Genomic DNA, 19,899 nt, shown 5'->3' on the forward strand with positions numbered 1-19,899 from the left:
CTCTGCAAAACTACAGGAAGACCTAAACAAATTTTTAGAATGGTCGGAAACATGGCAGATGAAATTCAATGTGGACAAATGTAAAGTACTCAGTATAGGAGATGTAAACAGGAAATCAGTTACCAGATGAACAACGATGCCATTGTGGAATCCAACTGCGAAGATTTAGGGGTAATGATAAGTAGGAATCTTAGCCAAGTAAACAATGTGTTTTTGTCTTAACAGGGCTAATAAAGTACTTCGGTTCATACAAAGGAGTGTTAGTTACAAACTAATGACTCATCTTAAAATTAGATCTGGGGCTTGTAAGACCTCACCTGGATTACGCAGTTCAGTTCTGGTCACCGTGTTACAGAATGGATATAGAATCATTGGAAGGAATCAGAGGAGAATGACAAGACTAATCCCGGCATTAGGAACCTGAATACAGAGACAGGTTAAAGCATCTTAATCTGCACTCCTCGAGAGACGTAGAGTGAGGGGCGACATGATGAGGTGTATAAATGGAAGTCAGGGTTAAACAAAGGGGACATTACAAAGGTACTCAAACTATCCAACCAGGAGCGAACCCGTAACAATGGTTTTAAATTAGACAAATTTAAATTTCGGCGTGAAATTGGCAAACACTGTTTTGGAAACAAGTAGTGGATAGTGGAACAAGTTACAAATATCATCATTAACTAGAATACGTGAATAGCTTCAAACATAGGTTGGATGTATATGAGCAATAGGGGTTGGGTATAAACGGGACTGCCCAGTATGGGTCAATAGGCCCGCTGCAGTTTCCTCATTCTTATGTCTTTCTGTGACACAAGATGATTTAAATACTTCTAAGCTTTCCCAAGCAATGGGATTATTATTCTAACATGAACGAACAGGCACTGCTTTCAGATGCAGTTCTGATATTATACTTATGTTGTTTGATTCTGAGCTGCAGTGTTTTTTCCTGTCTGTCCTACATAATTACCATTACATTGCTACATGGAATACAATAAACACTTCATTTACATTCAAACTTAGGCTATTTTTAATAACATATTGATAATGGTTGAGTCATACATATATATACATATATATATATATAATTATATATATATATATATTTATATATATATATATATATATATATATATATATATATATATATATATATATATATATATATATATATATATATATATATATATATATATATATATATATATATATGTGTGTATTTCATGTAGATCACAATAAAAACGTGGTTAAGATAAATCTTGATAAAATCACACGGGAAAAGGGAAACAACGGAGCACCTTAGCTTTCGTCTTTATTCAAGACATCTTCAGGGCAACTGGATTACATGGACAGAGAGACTTAAATATACAGGGTGACCTTATTAAACATGAGGTCAGGTCATAATGATGGCATCCACTAGTCCCCACACCAACACCAACACACGTAGAGGGGAGCTTAGAGAAGGGGCGACGGCTGGTCGAAATAAACACATTCGTTCCATTGCACAAAATCTTGGGTACCCTTCTGTGTTTGTTGATCGTTGCTTTAAAAGGGCAAAAAATCCTTTCATTCCTCTCCAACCAGACAAGTTCTACACTTAAGAATATTTTGACTCTGCCTTATCGTAGGCCTAATGAATTTGTTCCGTTAGTTCGGTCCTCAAACTACTAAATATTAATGTTGTTTCAAGTATGACTCAACCATTACCAATATGTTAATAGAAATAGCCCAAGTTTGAATGTAAATGGAAGTGTTTATTGTATTCCATGTAGCAAATGTAATTGTAATTATATGGGACAGACAGGAAAAACACTGCAGCTCAGAATCAAACAACATAAGTACAATATCAGAACAGCATCTGAAAGCAGTGCCTTGTTCGTTCATGACGGAAATAATCATCCATTGCTTGGGAAAAAGCTTAGAAGTATTCAAATCATCTTGTGTCACAGAAAGACTTCTGGTTGAAGCTAGTTTGATTAAGGAATTAAAATCAATAAACATTAGTGATGGTCAGTTCAAAACTGATAATATGTTACAGAAATTTATTTGTCATTGGCCCAAGGTTAAAAATGCTTTGAAAACCTTTGATCTAGATGTAGGATAGTTATTTAGTGGGTCCCATATTTCTGACGTGACCTGACCAGTCGTCGCCCCCTTCTTTAAGCTCCTCTACGTGTGTTGGTGTTGGTGTGGGGATTAGTGGATGACATCATTATGACCTGACCTCATGTTTAATAAGGTCAGTGTATATTTAAGCCTCTCTGTCCATGTAATCCAGTTGCCTCTGAAGATGTTTTTGAATAAAGACGAAAGCTAATGTGCTCCTTTGTTTCCTTTTCCCGTGTGATTATATATATATATATTATATATATTTCATGCTTAATAAACATGCGGACTTCTACATACAATCAACACTCAACCCGGCAGGATTCGAACCCACGGCCCACGAGCCCATGATCTGACTGGGGAACGATAACCACTGACTACCAGGATACTAAAGCAGTCCTAGACTCTGTTATATTTCACACAAAGCCTGTTCAACGAGCTTATGGCGCCGTGAACCTCTAATGGGGACTACCCGTATCACATAGGTGGTCAGAGTAACGTTACTCTGACATAAGCAAAACACGTACTAAATAGAACAGTGTACAAAGTAATTTTACTAAGTAATTTCTGGTTGCATTTCAGGAACCGGTGACTCTAGTCTTCCTCAGGACGATCTCAGACGATGAACATACCGCAGTCGATAAATACGCCACTTAGTGGTTCCTGGCATCCTCGGCCCGGCATGATCAGCTATTGGTCCTGATGCGATGTTTTCAACCAATCAACTCTGTTGCACCTCCCAGAGACAATCAACTTCAAAACACATTTCCATTACCAACAATTACCGCAAATCTTCATCCTCCTAACCCAACCTTTCAGGTTTGGGCGAGCAGATATAAGCATCATAGTGAACCAGATATCCCCATTCCTCTGCTGCACCAAGTTCAACACCCTCTGGCAGCTGCATTCGTTCATCACTCTACTTGTAAGACATTACCCGTTATCTTATTACACTGTTTTCATTCTATTATATCTGATCTTTACATAGTTAAAATGACTTATAAATATACAGTACCATATACAGTATACGTTCACTTCATATCAGTTTCTTTTAATAATATGAAATCTACAACTATCCAAATTTCAGATTTAGATAACTAGTAGTTATAATTTCTATTTGCTTTTCATTAGCTTTTTTATTTCCTTATCTTAATTTGCATAATACACAACTTGTAGTTAGCTGCCATCACGCATACAGTATAGTACAAGACATACCAGATTGTTCGCGCTGTTATTCTTATGTGAAAAATACCTTAATAGATAAAGCAAGCTAATTGTCTCACTATCTCACTCTATGAATTCCCATTGTGCCTATAATTCAATGATAGACCTTTGCATTCTCTCCCTACTGAACTGTTCAATCTGTTTTCTTATACGGCTTGGACTCTGCAGTTTTATTATATATACATACATACATACATATGTACATATCAACACCATCATTATCGTTTTCCATTCTTGACAGTAATTTTATGGCTGGATACCTTTCTCAACTTACTGTTATGAAGTGAGAACTGGCATTATATGTGAATTCCAATAGCTTTAGATAGTAGCACACAGGACCACTACCCTTGAGATAATCAAGGAAACCAGCCCATCCTGTTAAGTGTTTTTACTCAGGCTCGATCATGGTAGCAATAGAGTCACCATGACTAGAGAACGTCAGGTAGAAAGTATAGTTTAATAGTTCACAGTGACACCAAGGCCTTATTATAACGTTTGTTACTGCAGTAACCATTCCCAAAATAATCTACAGTAAAGAGAATTCAATGCGTTTACAGTATATAAGGGATTCTTTCATATGTATCAAACTAATACACGTGAAAAGGTTGCACCAATGCAGTAAGATACCGGCGAGCTAACTGATAACGTAGGAGAAATGAGCAATAATCTGAATAAATATTTTTCAATAGTTTTCACCGCCGAAGATTTAAACATGATACCCGAGGCACCGAATAATTACAGAGAAAGTGAAGAAATAAATTCAGTGAATAGTAGTGACTAGTAACGCTGTTAGTAGCAAATAGACAAGCTAAAGCCTAATAATCGCCAGGTCCCGATGAGATATTTGCCAGAGTAATAAAGGAATGTAAGGAAGAGCTTAGTATGCCCCTAGCAAATTTGTTTAACATGTCCTAAAAACAGGTGTAGTACCAGAATCCTGGAGGATAACGAATGTGATACCGAGTTTTAAGAAGGAGATAGATTACTATCCTCTAGCTACTGTCCAATCAGTCTAACATCAATTGTAGGCAAAATGGAAGCAATCATTTCAAACTCTATTTGAAATCACCTGGAGAAGCACAAGTTGATCAATGATTCCCAACATGGCTTCACAAGCGGGCGTTCATGTCTAACTAATCATTAACTTTTTAAGCTGTTTAATCGGTGGACGACGGGCAAAGCCTTCGACAGAGTCACCCACGAAAGACTAATAAGAAAAGTGGAGGCTCATGGCATTGAGATATTCTAAAAAAGATTAGGACGTAGTTACAGGACAGGAAACAGCGAGTAAACACTAACGGCGCTAAATCCGATTGGAGTAAAGTCACTAGTGGAGTACCATATAGCTCAATATTTGAACCATTATATATATATATATATATATATATATATATATATATATATATATATATATATATATATATATATATATATATATATATATATATATATATTTTGATAACCACAAGGAAAGAGAAAAGAAGTTCAGCGCTGTGTAATTCACATCTTCAGGGTAGTCTGTACTCACCCCTGAAGATGAATTACACGAGCGCTTGGGAATTGTGTTTTTCTTTCCTTGTGGTTATCAGCATACCTAGATCACGCGCACTACAGTGATTTATTTGCATATATATATATATATATATATATATATATATATATATATATATATATATATATATATATATATATATATATATATATATATATCATATATAAACGACATATATAGTCGTAGACATCAACATAAGTAAATTTGCTGATGGCACTAAAATTGAGAGTATTAAATATGACGTGATTCCAAATCTACAGGAAGATCTAAACAAATTTTTCGAATGGTTTGAAGAATGGCAGATGAAATGTAATGTGATAAATGATGTAAAGTATTTAGTCTAGTAGATGTAAACAGAGAAACCAGATGCCAGATGAACAACGATGTTATAGAAAAACCCGACTGTAGAAAGATCTAGGAGTAATGATAAGTAGAGCTCTTAAACCTTGTAAACAATGTGTATTTTTGAAACAAGGCTAATAAAGTACATGGGTTCATACAAAGGAGTGTTAGTTACAAGACTAACGAGGTCATCCTAAACTATATTTTGGCTTGTGAGACCTCACTTCGATTACGCAGTTCAGTTCTGGTTACTGCACGACAGAATGGATATTGAATCCCTAGAAAGAATTGAGAGGAAATGACAAAACTAATCCCGGCATTAGAAACCCTTAGTCCAGAGAGAGGTTAAAGCATCTTAATGTGCACTTCCTCGAGAGATGTAGAGGAGGGCGATATGATCGAGGTGTATAAATGGAAGTCAGGGCTGAACAAAGGTGATATAACAAAGGTACTCAAACTATCCAACCAGGAGAGAACTCGTAACAATGAATTTAAATTAAACAAATTTAGATTTAGGTGAAAGATAGGTAAACATTGGTTTGGAAATAGAGTAGTGGACGAGGAACAAGTTACTAAACATCAACATTAACTCGAATACGCTGGATACTTCAAACATAAGTTGGGTGGATATATGAGCGACAGGGGTGGGGTGTGATTAACGGTGTGGATTTGAGGCTGTTGACTAAAATCCTATTAGGTTTTGCCTATATAGTAAGTATGTGTAAATCTCTTAGGGAAACCATTGTTAAGGAGTAGTTCCTTTATGTGCTTCAGTTCAATGTCCAGGTGGAAATAGCTTGAACTTATACTAATGGATCTGTCGGTAAGAGTACGAACTAGATTTCGTTTGTAATTAAGAGGAATAAGAGATGAAAATTTTGAACTCCAACCTGTGACTGTTGGTGTTCTGTATAAGGCTGTCTCTGAAACTATTATGAAGACGGTGGATATTAACATCAAGGAATGGTAGAATATTGTCCATTTCCAATTCAAGTAAATATGAAGTTGCCATGTTTCGAATTTAAACAATTGAGGAACATAGAGACGTGATCGCATAACCTCAAATCCACACCGTTCCTAAATATTCTATCTATTTCACCATCCAGTACACAGGCCCACTCAGTTTCACCCTTAGAAACAAACTTAAGAAGCTTCTCATTTAATTCTTTCCACAAATATCTCTTAGACTAGTCTTCAAAACCAAAAGTTCAATTAAAAATTCTTTAAGACTAACGACACCATACCCACTCACCTTCAATCCTCAGTTGTTTATCAATTTACGTGCTAGCTGTAGGGCAGCATGTATTGGTAAAGCAAAAAAAATATTTGGTAACTCGCATCCATGAACACTTGGGCCCCTCCGCCCGAACAGGCCAGTTAATCACACAACCCACCACCAACATGACCACCCGTTTCGCAGTTCTTGGCAGGAGCAACTGTGAGACGGACCTCCTCATTTTGGAAGCCTTGCATCAGTGTAAAGTAAAGCCATCCATTTGTGATATAGCTTCCTGTGAACTGTTGTGTTTTTCTCACTAAGGCTCGTCTCAATTAAGGTAATACCCCCCAGGTTTAGTTTAGTTTTTCTGAATTTATTTTGTACGTAGGTCTCTCGTCATTTTACCGATTTTAAATAATATTGCTCTTTTTTCAATTTTGCGGAAGGTAAATTTTGGAATAATAATACGTTTTATTGTATATCACCTGGTTCTCCTCTTCGTCATGAAACTACGCTTCCACGTAACAAGTTCATTGCTGAAGTTACATGTGATTTAGACATAATGATATGCGTTCAATACATTTACAGGGTGTACAGTACATAAACCAGGAACTGTATTATTTCAACAATAGATGGATGGTGTTATTCTCTTATATCTATCAGTGCAAGTAGTAGTCCACCGCCAAACCTTATTATTTGCGGTAGGAGGTCACTGAGGGCGTATATGTGTGTGTGTGTGTTTACAGGAAGCTAAATTTTGTGTCATCTCTGCAGATTTAACCAAATTTTAGATTGTAAGGCTGAGTGCTGAAATTGATTGAACCATTTTAGAAATACGATATTTACGTTTATGTTCATTTTGATTAATACATCAATAGACGAAATGATTCTTGCTATATTAGTTTGAAATAACTGTCCGGGTCCATTACTGAAAAAAAGTTTATGTATTAGGTGTACAAGACAGACACCGTTGCACATGAATTAGCCAATCCATCAACAATTTAATGTCAAACGTGTGAAAATAAACTATTTCGCATTTCTGTGTTAGGCAATGAGCGTCGTACGTTTAGACAACAGCTTTAACCGATCGAGCTCGATTCGTGTGATGTGGGTGGAATATCTGCCCGTAGCATTGCTCAAGAGATGGGCAATGAGTGTTACAACTGTGTACAGGTGATAAGACGCTGAAAAGAGAGGTGGTAGATACGAGACCTCGTAGTGGTAGACCCGAGGACCTCACGGAGGAAGACGAAGCCATTGTCTGGCAGCAAACGGTCGATATCGCAATCGCCCTTGATTTGACATCATAAAGACCCTACAGCTTCGTTGTAGTTCAAAAACAGTCCTCCGTCGTCTCCAAGAATATGATTTGTCTTTCTGTCAGCCAGACAACAAATTCCTCAAATAATATGGCGAATAAAAGAAATTTGTGATATCCACCATCAAATCAGAACAGCTTTCTGCGTTCAAGAACCATGAAGCCGTGAACAATGGGAAGAATTTGTTCCTAGAGAACATAAACTCCACTGCTACAGAGAATATGAGAACACTTTGAGGTTTATAGAAGTGTAAATAACAAAATGAATGTCAGAAAAACAATATCCTCATACAATGGAGGAACGTACAGAAGCCTGTCGATACCTGTGTAGAACACCCTATGTCTGATTGTTCATCACAGTTTATCATTAAATGCACGTTTTCATTTAATTGTGTGCTGCGAAACACTGTCATTCAGTAATATACATGAGATTTCAGTTCAGACTTTTTCATCCACGAACAGTACACACCATTAATGTAACTGTGATGAGTATAATAAAACCCTAATACAAGAGGTATTATATTTCAACACACTGCCGCTGAGATAGTTGTGTTGTTTATTCAGCATTACACAACTACTATGTGTTTATATATCGCTATTTGAAGGAACGCCAAATTAAATAGTGTTAATAAATTAATTTTGAAAATGGAGTTTATATCCTTTGACATCTTCACTGTATATACAGAGAAAATTATTTTATTGACATATGTTCAAAGATCCCATGATTATAACATTGTTGTGTTTGTGCGCTTAATAATAAACTAACTTCTTAAAACTCCTGATCCATCAAAAGTGTTAATTATATATTCATAATACTGTAGTGTTTGCATAGGCATCAGATAATATCATGTTAAACCGAATGATCAACATACACCATGATAACATAATGTTTAGAAACAACAGACACGGGACTTGGGACAAACAAAATAGCATATTAAGCAATATGTTCACAAGGACATTTTAAATGATGCTCACGGGTGCGGCTCAATGAGCTGAGCTATTCAATGAGCTGGAGTTGGTCTACCGAGCTGGAGTTGGTCTACTGAGCTGGAGTTGGTTCATTTGAGCTGGATGCGGTCTACCGAGCTGATGCGGCTCCACGAGCTGGATGCGGTCTACCGAGCTGGAGTTGGTCTACTGAGCTGGAGTTGGTCTACCGAGCGGAGTTGGTCTACCGAGCTGGGATGCGGTCTACCGAGCTGGAGTTGGTCTACCGAGCTGGAGTTGGCCTACTGAGCTGAGCAAGGTCTACTGAGCTGAGAGTTAATTCACGAGCTGGATGTGGGTCTACCGATCTGGAGTTGGTCTACCGATCTGGAGTTGCCCACTGAGCTGGAGTTGGTCTTACTGAGCTGGATGCTGTCTACCGAGGCTGGAGCGTTAATCTTCCGAGCTGGAGTTCGTCTTACCGAGCTGGATGCGGTCTACCGAGCTGGATGCGTCTACCGAACTGGAGCTGGTCTACCGAGCTGGAGTTGGTCTTACTGAGCTGAGTTGGCTCATTGAGCTGGGATGTGGTCTACCGAGCTGGAGTTGGTCTACTGAGCTGGAGTTGGCCTACTGAGCTGGAGAGTTGGTCTTCCGAGCTGAAGTTACCACTGGAGACGGATGCAGTTCACTGAGCTGGAGTTGGTCTACCGAGTTGGAGTTGGATCTACTGAGCTGAGTTGGGTCTACCAAGCTGCTGAGTTGGCTACTGAGCTGAAGTTGTTCACTGAGACGTGATGGCCCAATGAGCTGAGTTGTTCACAGAGCTGGAGTTGGTCTACTGAGCTGGAGGCTGGTCTACTGAGCTGGAGTTGGTCTAACGGGATATTTATACTATAGCGTCTATTAACCCAAACCAAACCCAACCCAATCCTTAATTCATTCTAATATAGCTATCCCAACTCAGCCTTACTTCTAACCTCGGTAGACCGCAGTATACTCATAGTAGTTCCAGCTCGATAGACCCTGCGATACTGTAGGTGGCAATCTATAATGTTACGTACTTGATACGGTATCTGAGGCTTCTGTGTAGGATACATTTAAAGGGTGACTTCACGTATTCTTATTTGGGCTGAATTTAATGATTTTGGTACAATTCACGTTCCACCTGGACTTACGGGCAGGCTAATGTTTATCTTAGCAGCTTTACACTTAATGCATATATATTCATTAGATTCAAGAAGTTGTCCGCACATATCAAAATATTCATAGTTAACTCGATAGCGCGAGATTGGACGCCTAGCATGTGAGTCGACTATATTGGCAACACTTACGTTGCTGTTAGTGGTCACTACGACAACTACGGCTGTTTCTGAATTACAGATCCTAAGCATCATCATTCATCAGAGATGCTTCATTTACGCTCTTAGATTTTGCTTAATCAGTTAACATTTTCCATGTTCGGTAAATGTACTTATTTCACAACATAAATGTATCAATGCAGTCACTTATCTAAGTTTTAATTAAAGGACATTAAGTTAAATGGGAAAAATATGCATAAAATATTTAATATATTATAAAAAAAATTGAATATATTCCTATTTGTGTACCTAAAGTGACACTGAGCAAATTCTTTACTAAACTTGACAGTTTTCTTGAAAGGCTTAAGGGTTGAAACATACAAACGTCATCAGGAATAAAGATGGAAACGATGGTTTGATGTAAGAAACGTGATTAATTAAGACATGGATTGTAATGGGTAATTCCCTCAGCTAATAAAAGGTTTAGTTTGTAAAATAACTCACTATTTTGGGAAAATTCTCCTTCCCAATCGATTAATACGTTTACCAGTGTAATGAGACGAATCTCACAAGAAGAGAATTACATATAAGTAGGAAGTATAGAGAGTAGGAATGTAAAGATAGGAAACTTGGTAGCGTGGCCAGGATGTTATTTGCACAGCTTCACTACGCTTATCTTATCTCGTATGTCAATACACATATATCACTTTAAAGGACAACTTGTTAAACACCTCTTGATACAACTATTTATTACTTCACTAATGACATGGACACATTAATATCACTATTATATCGGGGTACTAACACATTATGCTTTACGTTACTTGACACTGACTCGGACACACCTGAATGAATACACTTCCCACAGTAGGTAACTCACCCTAGGACGTTCTGACAAGACTCACGTGTACCCTGACGTAGGCCCAGTGAGTGCTGGCTGCGCCTTGCGGGAGAGTCTGCTTAGCTGGCGATGCCGTGGTCTGGTCGGGAGGTCTCCCGACCTGGGGAGGGACGCGTGACTCTGCTTAGTGAACCGAGTGACGACCCGAACGGGAGGGGATACAGCAACCAGAATGAGAATCAGTATGACCAGAATTAGAATGATAATGATAATGAATGCCCGTGGACGGGATCAGGCCTTTATATGGGGTCGGCCCAGCCGGCTTCTGACCTCTAACAATTAACACTAAACTGGTTTGATCTGGATAGTTGTGTGCAGGTGTGGTCCTGGCCAGGGTCTTGGCTAGGTGCGGTTGTAGGTCACCGGCTCACGTCATTAGCGGGCGAGGTCAAGTCCCTTGGTCGACCTGAGGTGTGCCAACCCGGAATGTGGTGGTACCACGAGGTCTGCAGTGCTCTTGCTGTTATATGCGCATAATTCTGGGCTGTAAGGTTTGGTCTGACAATCACCATTACACCAGGTGAAGAATATGTGTTTATCCATATAAAGAAAAATCTGAATGCACAATTTACACACCAGCATTATTAGGCATGGGTGTATATAATAAAATTTCTTAAAAAATATTAGTGTACTTGACTACAGTATATCGGCATACACGTTAGACAGGGAGGAAAAACGTTTCTAGAAACGTTGGCAGCAAACTGAAGGACAGACATAAAGATAACATTCATTTGGATCAAAATCGTATTGTATTCATGAGGCTCCAGCAATATGAAGAGGCTACATAGCCATGATAGCAGTTATTCCTCCCATATTGATAATGGTGTTTCTATCACAGTGGAGGTGAGAGAATGACCATGAGAGAGGATTACACTTGTATGCTGCTGCTCCTCACACTGTTTACCTCCGTTGTATTGGCTCATCCATCATTCCATAAAGGTGAGGATACCGCCTATTTCTTCTATGACATATCTGTGTATAAGCCGATGTTTTATGATAATATAATATTTATATATATATATTTTTTTTTAGAAATTAGGTGTAGGTTCATGCAAGTATATTTTATAGGGTTTGAAATCCATTGATGATGGAGAGTCAGTTTATCTAAAACAAGGACGTGCTACCAAGTAGTATGGGTATGTGTGTATTTTTTCCACTTTCATTTTTACATGAATATGTTAATTACACTGAAGAAACATAAACATAGTCAGTACATTTGCTAATGCTATAATGGGACTTCATTATTATCCCCGATAGCTAAATACACGCCCAGCAGGAGCACGAAAGTTAGTGTGTGTCAGATTGAAGTGGGTCACCTTGCCTAAGAAAATTGACTTAACCGAGAAATCCCCACTTATGGGTAATTTTCGTGGAACAGGTAGTGGAATAGAGTCCTAAGGAGAGGTCTTGCGACTTACATCATATATATACAGTACATATACATATATATGTACGTGTGTGTGTGTGTGTGCACGCGCCACAGGGTGCTGTAATGCATCTAGCCTGGCAGAGTAATGTTAGTATTAAAGTGCAAGCACTGCTTGTTTCTCTCGTTTGCAGCTACGCCGCTGGTTATCTCTCGTTGCGAACAGGAAACAACTTGCATAAGTCTACCCATGCCAGTACACATCAAAGCTCCTGCTGTGCCTCCTCATGGAAATTCCAACAAAGATCTTGGGGCAGCAATGCCCAGGGGATAGCTCATAGGCCCACTGGCATGTTAACAAGTCTTAGCGCCTACCAACCACTGCCCCGCTGCCTTGGCGGATTAACCCTGGTCGGTGGCTATGGGAGTAAATCCCAAATGAGAAAAATCTGGGTGGAGTCCGCATCAGGCAGATGCCTACAGCTCTCCAGTAAGACCTCACGACAGTATAGGCGGTAGAAGTGACCACCATGGGAACCCAACGACTACACCGCGACTAAGACAATACATGATGGACAGGCTACAAGGCGTAATAAAAAGACTGGGCTACCGTCAGTTCATTGCAACTTCCCCAGTCGTTGCAACACTTGCACCACTGGATTAGGAAAAGGAGAGCCAAGATGTGTGGTTGCAGTCTGCTCTCCTTAACACCACATAAATCGACTCACATACAGCCATAATCCAGCTCATCATACCCCTCATCATCATCAAAATCCCTATACCCACAAAGGTCCTATAGTAACGGATGAGTGGCGACGGAGACAAGTGGATATGACTGCCGGGAGTCTTTAGTCCAACTCTGCACATGGGCGGCATAGATATGTTGGTCGTGTATGCACTGGGGTCTAGGCAGCAGTGTAATCCGGTCCTGCCTGTGCCACTGTGCTCACCCCACATGGGGAGGGACTAGAAAAGGCGCCCTAAACATAGCCTGCCTAAAGACCCAACCTGACTGGGCAACTGCACCAAGTAAGGTCATCTTTATACGGTCGAAACACAATCAAAATCACAGATCAAAGCAAGCATACTATACAACCTCTTATGGTCGCTGCATGGAATGTCAGGCCTTTCTGGATACTGCACAAATGAGCGTCATGAAAGAAGAACCGCCCTCAGGTCGGCTCACAGAGCGGGGGTCTGGCTGTACTTTGGGAAGGGTAAGCCTGCTTTAGAGAAAAACCCGCATTTATAGAGTTGGCCCATTCGCCAATCCATTCTACATAGGCTAACTGACATACCTGTGGTTCAATGAGCGCTTGTTGACACTCCAAGTCCCACTGAATTACTCAAGTCATGCCTTCTTCATCAGTGCATATGCCCTGACACTGGATCAGAGGATGACTTCAAGAAATTATTTTACCACCTCGACAGATTGCTAACCTCTATCCCCAGAGAAGAAAAGGTTGTGCTCCTACGTGACTTCAATGCCAGAGTTGGAAGAGATGCTGACATATGGCAGGAACCACTGAGAAACCGAGTAGACAAGTGTAATCCCAGCGCCAACTCCTCCTAAGCAAGTGTGCTGAACTCAACCTCACTCTCACCACTACCTTGTTTAGGAAGGTTGACAATCAAGGGTCAGTGGCAACACCCACGATCCAAACACTGGCATCTCATTGACTACATCATTGTCAGAGAAAGAGATCACAGAGATGTCCTTATCACCTGAGCCATGTATCTCAGAACACTGTGACAATAATCATCGAACACTGTGACAATAATCATCGCCTCGTCAAAACCAAACTCTTATTTCACGTCGCCCCAAATGGTGAAGGCAACAAGCTCGAAGATGTTTTAAGTGTCTGAGGATCCAGCAGTAGCACATGCTTTCAGAGAGCGCCTGAACATAGGCTGATAAAAAACGATAACAAACAACCCTTTTACCACTGCCGAATGGGGTATTCTGGACACTGTCATAACAAAACCTGTAGAAAGAGCCTTGGCCAGATCGAAAGAATACACCAGGATTGGTTTGATGAAAATGACCCAGAAATCAACGGACTCATCGATGATAAACGTCATGGCCTAACTGACTGGAAGAACAACCCTCAGTCTCAGATCAAAACTGATACTGTTCACAAGTGGAAAGCGGTAAAGAGCAAACATTGAATCTAAAGAACAGATGGTTGAATAATAAAGCACATGAAAAGCAAAAACTTGCAGATCAACACAAGATGGGCGAATTTTTAATTCCACAAAACATTTTATGGACCAATCACTTCTGGTGCAGTACCTCGTTCATCCAATGGTAACTCCTAAATAAAGAAGAAGAAGGCATCGTTAGCACTGAAAGAGCAATACCATTTGCTGCTCAACCGAAACACCAACGTGGATGTCCTGACTATTCAGTAGGTCCTTCAGCACCCAAAGCTGACCCACCCAGCTGTCTTCCATCTCTGGATGAAGTAGCTACTGCCATCAAACAGGTGAAAAATAGCAAAGCCAGCTTAGTTGCATAAAGCAGGAGGACCTCTGCTACCAGCTGTATCCACTCTCTCCTGGAGAATATATGGAAAAAGGAGGAAATCCTCCAAACTCTAAAAGCCTTCATCGTTAATATTTATAAGAACAAGGAGACCGTGAGACTGTGGCATCTACAGCGGATCTCGCTTCGTCCGTAGCTGGCAAGATTATCGCCTGAGTCCACCTAAACAGACTTCTTCCTGAGGCAGAAGACTTCCTCCCGAATCTCAATGTGCTAAGAGTTTAGACCATCACTGGCACCACTGGCATGATCTTTGCTGCCAGCCAGATACAGGAGAAGTACAGAGAACAGCGTCGTGGCCAAACATTGCCTTTATCAATCTTCCCAAGGCACTCGACTCAGTCAACAGGAAGCCCTCAAGTGGACCTCAGCTGCCTACCAAAATTCATGGCGATTGTAAGGCAACTCCACAATGGCATGAACGGCAATGTCCTACAGTGACATCCAGCCTGAGTTCTTCCTCATCCAGGAGGCAAAACATAGATGTATACTGACACCAACTTCCATTTTCTTGGTTGCCTTCCTTACTCGTGCCAGTACCAATTTAGCCAGCGGTGATATCTAGTGCTGGAGGAAGTTACTTTTAAACAAAGACGACTCCAGGCAAGAACAAAGGTGTCGGCAGTTTCCGTTACTGAACTTCAGTATGCAGACCTGTCCACTACTGCGGACATCGATGAAGAGATTCAACATTGGATCAGATGTGCATCTCAAGCCTGGCAGACTCTGTACCCGTGTTTTCAACTGTAGGAGGAAGCTGAAATTATCTACAAAGTTGCACGTATATCGAGCAGTGGTCCTTTCCATTCTGCTCTGTGTCAGCGAGACATGGGTCAAATACAGGATGCACCTCAAAGCACTTGAAAACTTTGACCAACGTAATCAATGTTCCATCTCCGAAGACAAGAAAACAAATGCCAGTATTCTAGCTGACACCAACTGTAGAGGCATCGAGGCCCCATTATCCATGAACAAATAAGATGGACTGGCCATGTTACCCACATGGACGACAGTAGACTGCCAAAGCAGCAACTTTCCAGTCACCTAAGGAATGGTAAACGTAATGCTGGAAGGAAAATCTTGAGACAAACCTGAAAAGTGCCAAATCGACTTCACAGTCCACACCGTAACGCTGAGGAGCACACAAGGTGTTAATACTTTCGAGTTAGCCCGACTGCATACAGAGGCAGATAAGCGCCAGCGCCGGAAAGATGCTGCCGCCGCCCCTCCCGCACTAGATGTAGCCCTGTGGATGCAACATCTGTGGACGACTGTACCTTACGATCCCGTATCGCCCTCTCAGTCACCTCAGAGCTCACCAACGAAGGTGACATCCTCAATAACTCATATCATTGTATCATAGCTGGATGATCGTCATACTTGTTCCTAGTGACAGCAAAGTAGTAAAAAATTTGTATATAAATGTATATTAAGATTTAATTCTTAACGAATACTAAATTGAAATAAAACTTTTTTCTCACAATCAACAGAGAAATGGAAGACACTATCATTAGCTTCAGGCGCCGTGGCTCAGCACTCAAAAAGTGACAAGCTCACTGTTCAGTAATTCTGATCACAGATGGCACTACCTCGGCAGCCGCTATGATCTCAGTGAGTAATCTGGGTTTTCAGTGATATAATAATGTGTGAGTCAATCGTTATCAGCTACTTGTCGGTGCTTCCTAAATTCATCCTTGAAGAGAGCGTGCTGTTAGGGATAACATTAAGATATCTAAGATGGACACCTTGTAACCTTACCATAATAAGTAGTTTATCTCCGTAATGGGATATACACATGTTGTGGTTAACGATATAATTCCTTTAGGAGTTTGATCATCTGGTGTCGACGAGGCTCGGCAGGTAGGTCACTCTCACATTACTACTGAGGCGGGTAGGTCACTCACATAACTACTGAGGCGGGTAGGTCACTCTACATTACGACTGAGGCGGGTAGGTCACTCTCACATTACTAATGAGGCGGGTAGGTCACTCTCACATTACTACTGAGGCGGGTAGGTCACTCTCACATTACTACTGGGGCAGGTAGGTCACTCTCACATTACTACTGAGGCGGGTAGGTCACTCTCACATTACTGGGGCGGGTAGGTCACTCTCACATTACTACAGAGGCGGGTAGGTCTCTCGCATTACTACTGAGGCGGGTAGGTCACTCTCACATAACTTCTACCATGTTGACGTCAACAGCTGCGGCAGGTGTCGTGGTGCGTGACGGTGGTGGTGGTGAGCGACGACCCAGCCTTCCTCGCCGCCTTCGCCGAGTGGTCCCTCAAGGGCCGCCTCCTGGTGTGGTCAACAGGCTCCTCGTCGTCACCGCCGGCCCCTCACGGAACTCCAACACATACACGAATTACTCTCCGGGAATAACGCCATGTTGTTCATCGCGGACAAGACAAATAATTCCCAGAGGTAATTGATATGTTGATCTGATAATTCCTACTCTCTGTCAAACTGTCAGGTTTACAGGGATAGCATCTGAACTCCTTCTTCTTCCATAGGTGTTCTCTGTACATTCACCTGCCCTACAGCCAGCAGGGAACTCAGGCGTTGAGGTTAGCGTCCTGGACACCAACGAGGCCTCACTCTCACTTCCCACCTCCGCTCTTCCCTAACAAGTTCTCCAAGTAAGGATGTGACTGTTTCCAGTTTTTTAAGTAATAAGAATAGAACACAACCATACAGGAAAATATAATTGCCGACTTGATCTTCCATCAGCCTTTGGCAACTGAAACTAATAACTGATACTTGTAAGACCTTGTTGTTGTTACTGTGGTGATGGTGGTGAGCAGGTTCGAGCACGGGGCGTCACTGGTCGTGGTGGCGGAATCAGCCTCACGCAGCGCTCACCGGATCAGGGCAGTCAGACCACCCAATCTCCTTCAAGGGACCCATGGTCAACCTTCTCCTCCTGCTGGCCAAGTCTATTAACTTCATGAGTTATTTTCGTTGACGGTTTTTAAAGGTTCTCGCAATTTTAATGAGTTTTAGGGAAAGTGCTCATTGAGACGTATCTGTTGCTATTCGCAGCTCAAAGGAAGTGTCGGTGTGTATACAGCCCATATAGCTACCCTCTTAATCATGTCTTTTCATGAAGCTAATTACAAGCAATTACCATGAGAAAAATATATAATAAAAAAAGAACACCATTGCCCTTATTAAACAAATGTGAAAAAAAAACGACCTCTTTTTCCTTCCATATAGATTGAGACTTAACATGCCTGTCTACCTTTCCTTTCCTTGTCAGGTACACGTTCGTGCGGCCGCCTGATGGGTCTTAGGGCACTAAGAGGGATGATGGGTCCTGGTCGGGCATGGTGGGCGTTGTAGCCGAAAAGTAAGATTCTTATAAAAATTATTTTACAAGCAGAAATTAAAATGATTCCTAGCATTTCATATTTTATCTTGTTAAGGCTGGATGCGTATTCTAGGTTGAAACAACTTATTACTGTACACATTTCATAAGAAAGAAAATAGGCATGGTAGCCCATTGGCCATTAGGAACAGTGTGGGTACAACACACTACTACAATCAGCCTTCGGTGCACACGGGGACACCTTGCTCTAACCCGGCAGTGGTTCTCAACCTGGGGCCATGGGGTAATTTGAACGGCGTGAGTTCATAAAAATTAAATAATGCTTGATCTTCATAACAGAATGCCTTAATACTAATGATGTTAATCATTAATTAATTCTAAATAAAACTTGAACGGTATGACAGTATACTAGCACAACCATACAAGTTGAAGTTGGTTCTTTAGACGAATCTCGCACAACATGCAAAGCAGGTTCCCGAATTTTTCAAGTGGATAGAAATAAATTTAAAGCAACAGCAATATGTAGCAACAGTCCAGGCTTCTTATGAAGTTTCTCTTCATATTGCAAAGAAAAAACACATTCGGATGGGAAGAGATCATCAAGCCTTGTTGTACCTTTCTGATTGTCGAACGAGTTCGCGACAAGATCTGCGGCTCGCAAAATATAACAGGTATCCTTGTTGAATAACAGTGCAGCGCAGCATTAGTGATGTCGGAAGATGTGTAACAGCAGATCATGAATCTTGTTTGATTTTCAAATTGATGAATCGACCGATGTTAGTTCCTGCTCAGCTACTGCCAATTGTTCGTTATGTCCAGGAGATGATATCAAGGAAGAATTCTTCTTCTGCATTGCTCTAAAAACAACGACAAAGCTGAAGACGTCATGTAAAAATGACGTTATTCTTCGACGCGGGAGGAGTTCGATGGAAATTTAAGCGGTGTTTGTACAGTTGGTGCTCCTGCCATGCTTGGTTCCAAATCGAATTCCAAGCAAAGGTGAAGAGGTTCCACCACAAGCAAAGGAACCCACTGCATGATTCATCGTTACGCCCTGGCTTTGAAGATGGCTCTTGAGGTCGCAATCAAGATAGTTAACTACATGAAGGCAGTACCTCAACACCAAATGTTCAAGGAGATGCAAAAACATTTATGTAAATCAAGAAAACGTTGCTGTTGTATACTGCTGTACGCTAGCTTTGAAAGGTAATGTTCTGAACCGTGATTTTAACTTCTTTCAGAAGTCAAACATTTATTTAATCTTCAAATGAAACATGACCTCCTGTAGCATTGCGATGAAGAACTATGGAAAAAAGACTTGGTTATCTTGCTGTTATTTTGAGAAGAAGAACCAGCTGAAGCCTCAAGTTCCAAGGCAGGGCGACTAATATTATTCTTTTCCAAGGTCATCTCATGAGTTGTTGCCAAACTCCAAAGCTGGTGCAGGAAAGTGAACAAAGAAACATTGCTATGTTTGAAAGATTGTCTGAAGTTCAAGACAGTGTTGGAAAAAAGCTTGATCCTGTGCTGAAAAGCGACATTCTTGAGCATCTGGAGTCACTGGAGATAAAATTTCTTAAATATTTTCATGATTTAAATGGCAATGAGGCAAGCATCACAATGTATGACTCATTGTCATCATCCATTTTGTCAACCTTCGCGTGGAGAACAGACCAGAGGCAATTCAAGATAAATTCCTGGAACTCCGAAACGAATCATTTGCCATTGACATATTCGAAGAGAAGTTTGACTGAGTTTTGGGTGGCAATG

General features: G+C 40.8%; 1 protein-coding gene and 1 long non-coding RNA gene across 2 annotated transcripts; both read left to right on the forward strand.

The window, feature by feature from the left end:
- The first annotated feature begins 2,980 nt into the window (after positions 1 to 2,980).
- Positions 2,981 to 16,391, forward strand: LOC121874023. Its single transcript, XR_006090334.1, has 3 exons — positions 2,981 to 3,028; positions 11,726 to 11,826; positions 16,289 to 16,391. It is a non-coding gene; the product is annotated as an uncharacterized LOC121874023 (long non-coding RNA).
- Positions 16,392 to 17,015: 624 nt separating this feature from the next.
- On the forward strand, positions 17,016 to 17,744 carry LOC121874024. Its single transcript, XM_042377898.1, has 3 exons — positions 17,016 to 17,225; positions 17,315 to 17,440; positions 17,606 to 17,744. Exons 1-3 carry the CDS (start codon positions 17,188 to 17,190, stop codon positions 17,742 to 17,744), a joined length of 303 nt encoding a protein of 100 aa, XP_042233832.1. The 5' UTR covers positions 17,016 to 17,187.
- Positions 17,745 to 19,899: the final 2,155 nt, after the last annotated feature.

Source organism: Homarus americanus, unplaced genomic scaffold, assembly GCF_018991925.1.
Source record: "Homarus americanus isolate GMGI-L3 unplaced genomic scaffold, GMGI_Hamer_2.0 scaffold25827, whole genome shotgun sequence".
Lineage (NCBI taxonomy): Eukaryota > Metazoa > Arthropoda > Malacostraca > Decapoda > Nephropidae > Homarus > Homarus americanus.